The sequence below is a fragment of the Cebus imitator genome, unplaced genomic scaffold (genome assembly GCF_001604975.1).
Source record: "Cebus imitator isolate Cc_AM_T3 unplaced genomic scaffold, Cebus_imitator-1.0 Scaffold417, whole genome shotgun sequence".
Classification (NCBI taxonomy): Eukaryota; Metazoa; Chordata; class Mammalia; order Primates; family Cebidae; genus Cebus; species Cebus imitator.
In genome coordinates, this window is record NW_016107732.1 from 1222498 (window position 1) to 1227376 (window position 4879).

The following is a 4879-nucleotide window of genomic DNA, read 5'->3' on the forward strand; positions in this document are numbered from 1 at the left end:
GCTGGGACTACAGGCTCGCACCACCACACCCAGCCAGCTAATTTTTGTATTTTTAGTAGAGACATGGTTTCACCATGTTGGTCAGGCTGGTCTTGAACACCTAACCTCAGATGATTCGCCTGCCTCAGCCTCCCAAAGTGCTGGGATTACAGGCATGAGCCGCCACGCCCAGCCAATTTTGCTTTTTTTTTTTTTTTATTTTGAGGCAGAGTCTTGCTCTGTTGCCAGGCAAGAGTGCAGTGACGTGATCTCGGCTCACTACCACCTCCGCCTCCCAGTTTTTTTGTTAAGCAATTCTCCTGCCTCAGCCTCCCGAGTAGCTGGGATTACAGGCGCACACCACGACACCCAGCTAATTTTTGTGTTTTTAGTAGAGACAGGGTTTCACCGTATTGGCAAGGATGCTCAATTTCTTGACCTTGGGATCTGCGCACCTCGGCCTCCCAAAGTGCTGGGATTACAGGCATGAGCCACCACACCCAGCCCAGTTTTGGTTTCTTTTAGTCATTTCTCCCTTGGTTACCCAACAGGTTCTAGAAACTTCAAATCCCTTGGTTCAACTGATTCCCAGGCTTCAGCTCTCTGAGGAGATAAGATCATACGTATGTGCAACATCAACCACTTTCTTTTAAGAGATGGGGTCTTGCTACATTGCCTGGGCTGATGTCAAACTCCTGGTCTCAAGGAATCCTCTCACCTAAGCCTCCCAAAGTGCTAGGATTACAGCATGAGCTTTCAAGCCTGGCCAACAACTTAAAAGTGTTTTAATCCCTTTCTTTCCCTTCTACTGCTCTGAGTGGGATTCTCTCCTTAGGGTTATAGTGTTGGGGAAACAACTGACATCTGAGACTGTACAGATGCCATCAACAGCAATTTCAAAATCAAATAACTCATACCCTGGCAAAGAGGCTACATGGGGGTTGCACTATGGATAACAGAGGGAAACCAGAGACTGTTATTCACACTTTGTAAGACGAAGAGAGTGTGATAGCCCTTGATTTCTCAAGAGGGTGCCATTGACTTGTTTTAATAATTCTGAGTAGGAATGGAATTGAAATCCAGTACAAAGTATAATAACCAGAAACTGTGTCTGATCCCTTGATGAAAAGGGTTGTTAGGCCAGGGAACAGAGCAGAGTAGGAAGGGGATTTGCGCTCAGGCCATTTGAGGTCGTACAGTATCACCACACATCAAGGTGGCACATCACATTGGGATTTCATTTTTGGCCTTACAACATGGCTGACAGAATTCAGAGTATGCTTGGCAAATTCATGAAGGATCCAATATTACTACAGAATTCTCATGGTTCCTAATAGCAATGCAGTCCCAAGTCATTCTATGAAGGCCTCCTTGCATGGCTCCACACCACCAGAGAACCAGGTGTGGCTTTAGATATTCATGGCCCTATTCCACTTCTGTGATGCACTTGCTGACCCCTCTACAATGATGACTTTCCTCTGTCCACCTAGAGTCATTTAAATCCCAGTCCCTTGTTAGGGAGAATGGTCTAAGAAAAGTGAAAACAAAAAGAAAAAAACAAAATAAGATCTCAGGCCATCAGTCATCCATCCCAGGCCTAGTGTCTGTCATAGATAACCAAATTTAACCTGACCATATCCACCAGGCTGAATGAAAACCCCCAAGCACCAACAAAGTTATCTCAAAATCTTGGTGGGTCCACAGAGTGATGAGTAAGTACCAGCCTTGGCCCAAGTGTCATCTTCCTTCAATTATTTCTGTGCTTCTGCTTACATCTCATATCTATTCTACCCCTGGAAGCTTATGTCCCCTGACAAACCATGGTGTCTGATATACCCTACCTGCATAAGACCCTACCTCTTTCTCCTGTGGCAATATCAGCCAGGAACCTAAGAAAGAAATTCAGCCCTCAGCCTCCAACCGTCCCTTCCTGGCCCCCCAAAAGAGTTACCACGATAACATGAAGTGTGTCAATGTCATAATGGAGGCTAAACTATCTCAGACTCTTAACAAGGCCAAAACGACACTTTTCATATCCCCAATGAATATTATACCTACCAACTATATGCACATCTCAAGTTGATGCAGCTTCCACCACTATAGCTAAGACCAAAAACCTTGTAGTCATACCTGATTTCCCTTTCACACCTTCTTTTTTTTTTTTTTTTTTTTTTTGAGACGGAGTTTCGCTCTTGTTACCCAGGCTGGAGTGCAATGGCGCGATCTCGGCTCACCGCAACCTCCGCCTCCTGGGTTCAGGCAATTCTCCTGCCTCAGCCTCCTGAGTAGCTAGGATTACAGGCACGCGCCACCATGCCCAGCTAATTTTTTGTATTTTTAGTAGAGACGGGGTTTCACCGTGTTGACCAGGATGGTCTCGATCTCTTGACCTTGTGATCCACCCGCCTCGGCCTCCCAAAGTGCTGGGATTACAGGCTTGAGCCACCGCGCCCGGCCCTTCCCTTTCACACCTTCACAGTCCATCAGAAAATCTAGTTGCCACTTACAAACTGTCAATGTTGAATCCAGCCACAACTCCTTAACCATTAATATGGTCCATTAACTCTCACCTGCATTGTTGCAGGAGCTTAAACTCTGATCCTCTTTCCTCCTCCCTCAAACGCAGTGTGTTCTCTTCTTTGGAGCCAGATGATGCCTGCAAACAAATGGGACTTGGTAACATCACCTTCCCCACCCCCGCCCCTCAACCGATCATTTTTACCTCTAAGCATTTCATGATCTGGTACCAACTCTGTAGTCAACCTTCAAAGTATGTTTACATGAGTTGACAGAAATGGAAATACCTCCATACACTCTGTGTCATGTTCTTAGGATTCTGAGTATAGGATTTCTCCAGTGTTCTCAGATCAAAGGACTGGAAAAAAAAAAAAAAACGGCACTTAAGGGTCCCAGGACATCACAAGCTAGAGAACATGTGAATGGGGGATAAGGCCAGTAAGAAAATGGAACACTCTCCAACTCCCTCTGTGGGTTCTTTTTTTTTTTTGAGACGGAGTCCAGCATTATCACCTGGGCTAACGTGCAATGGCGCTATCTCGGCTCATGCAAACTCTGCCTCCCGGGTTCCAGCAATTCTCCTGCCTCAGCCTCCCGAGTAGGTGGAATTACAGGCGCCTGTCATCAGGTGTGGCTTTTTTTTTTTTTTTTTTTTAGTAGACGGGGGTTCACTACTTGGCCAGGCTGATCACGAACTCGACCTTGTGATCCACCCTCCTCCGCCTTCCACAGTGCTGGGATTACAGGTAGCCATCCCACCCGCCTGTGGGTGGGTTCTTTAAGGGCTTCTGCAGCCAGGAGTGCCTGAGGGGAAGGCAGACATTAGAGGATCTGATAAGCTCAGGTCTCCATGAACCTTTTCTTTCTTTTTTTTTGAGATACAGTCTGTCCCCAGGTGCCAGGCTGGAGTGCAGTGGCGCGATGTCTGCTCACTGCAACCTCCGCCTCCCGGGTTCAAGCAGTTCTCCTGCCTCAGCCTCCCGAGTAGCTGGGACTACAGGCTCGCACCACCACACCCAGCTAATTTTTGTATTTTTTTAGTAGAGACGGGGTTTCACCATGTTGGCCAGGATGATCTCGATCTCTTGACCTGGTGATCCGCCCGCCTCGGCCTCCCAAAGTGTTGGGATTACAGGCGTGAGCCACCGTGCCCGGCGTCCATGAACCTTTTCTTATCCCTGGAGCCAGGTGACCTCGTACTGGCTGTCTGACCTGCGTGTTTCAGTGAAAAACGTCATCTCTACCACCTATGCGATCTACCAACAAGGATTCAACCTCCCAGAACCCCAAGGTCCTCATCCCCTCTCTCTACTATGTTCTTCTCTTGGCCTCTGGAAAACCTTAAAAGGCTGAACTTGGATCACGTCCCTCCTTTTTTCGAAACTCTCCATGGCTTCTAGGGTCTTCACGGTGAATACACAGCCACCAGCCTGCTCTTTCAGGAGGACCTTCGTTTCACATGTTGCTCCCCACAGGCGCCTGTGGACCCCAGATTCCATCCTCCCGGCTCCGTCCATCTCCAGGCTATTGCCCGGGCCGGTCGCTCTCCCCAGTCGCATCCCACGGGTGTCAGAAACGGGGACCTCTCCCGCAAGCGACTCAGTGTCCTGACGCCGGGTCCGGGCTGCACACCTGAGAGCAGGTGCGGCTCCCTCGCTGCTTTAGGACTCGGGTTAGCATGAGGTGACCTTAGGGCAGGTAGGGCGCCACAATTACCTGAGCCGGGGGCCTCAGCGCGGCCGCCGCCATCCGAGTACGTGGGGGAAGCACGGCCGGGAGCGGCGGTCGCCGTTACGGGGCTTAAGATCCGCCTCTGTGCAGCGAGCAGGACTCCCCTCCACCTGCTGGGTTCAGACACCGCGGTTCGGACCCATGGCTCCAGGGCCTCTCACCTTACAAACCTCACAGACACCCGACGTTAACCAAAATGGCCGCTACTAGAAGACGCCAAAGTCCCGCCTCTACGTTACGTGCGCACACAGAAACACCTTTACTCTGAGCCTTCACTGGTTCTGCCGCGCTGTCATTCAATGCAGAGCTTCCTGGGTAATGCAGTTCCCCAGGTTCCAACGCAGTAAAGCTGCCGCTTCCCATAGGCGCTTCTGCAGGGGAGTCCCAATTCCACCTCAGGGGTTCATTAAAGCGCGCATCCTTCTAGAGCAGAGGATGTTCTCGCCCCTCCTTAGAGGCCATATTGAGATTCCTGGGGAATCCCTGTTTGTATCTGACCACCCAAGTGTTTGCAAAAATATTATCACATTTTTGGGCCCGGCGTGGTGGCTCACGCCTGTAATTCCTGCACTTCCGGAGGCCGAGGCAGGAGGATCACCTGAGGTCAGGAATTTGAGACTAGCCTGGCCAACATGGTGAAACCCCGTCTCTA

General features: G+C 49.8%; 1 protein-coding gene across 6 annotated transcripts in view; it reads right to left on the reverse strand.

Moving 5' to 3' along the window:
• Positions 1–4443, reverse strand: part of ZNF418 (zinc finger protein 418) — a 9340-nt gene extending 4897 nt beyond the window's left edge. For 2 of the 6 annotated variants that reach the window (XM_017509550.2, XM_017509548.2), the window contains exons 1-2: positions 4213–4443; positions 2550–2635 (exon numbers count right to left, since the gene is read on the reverse strand). In XM_017509550.2, the coding sequence (XP_017365039.1) occupies positions 2550–2555 (6 nt within the window). In that variant the 5' untranslated portion in view covers positions 2556–2635; positions 4213–4443. The other 4 variants (XM_037731694.1, XM_017509547.2, XM_037731695.1 and 1 more) reach the window with 3 other exon arrangements.
• Positions 4444–4879: the final 436 nt, after the last annotated feature.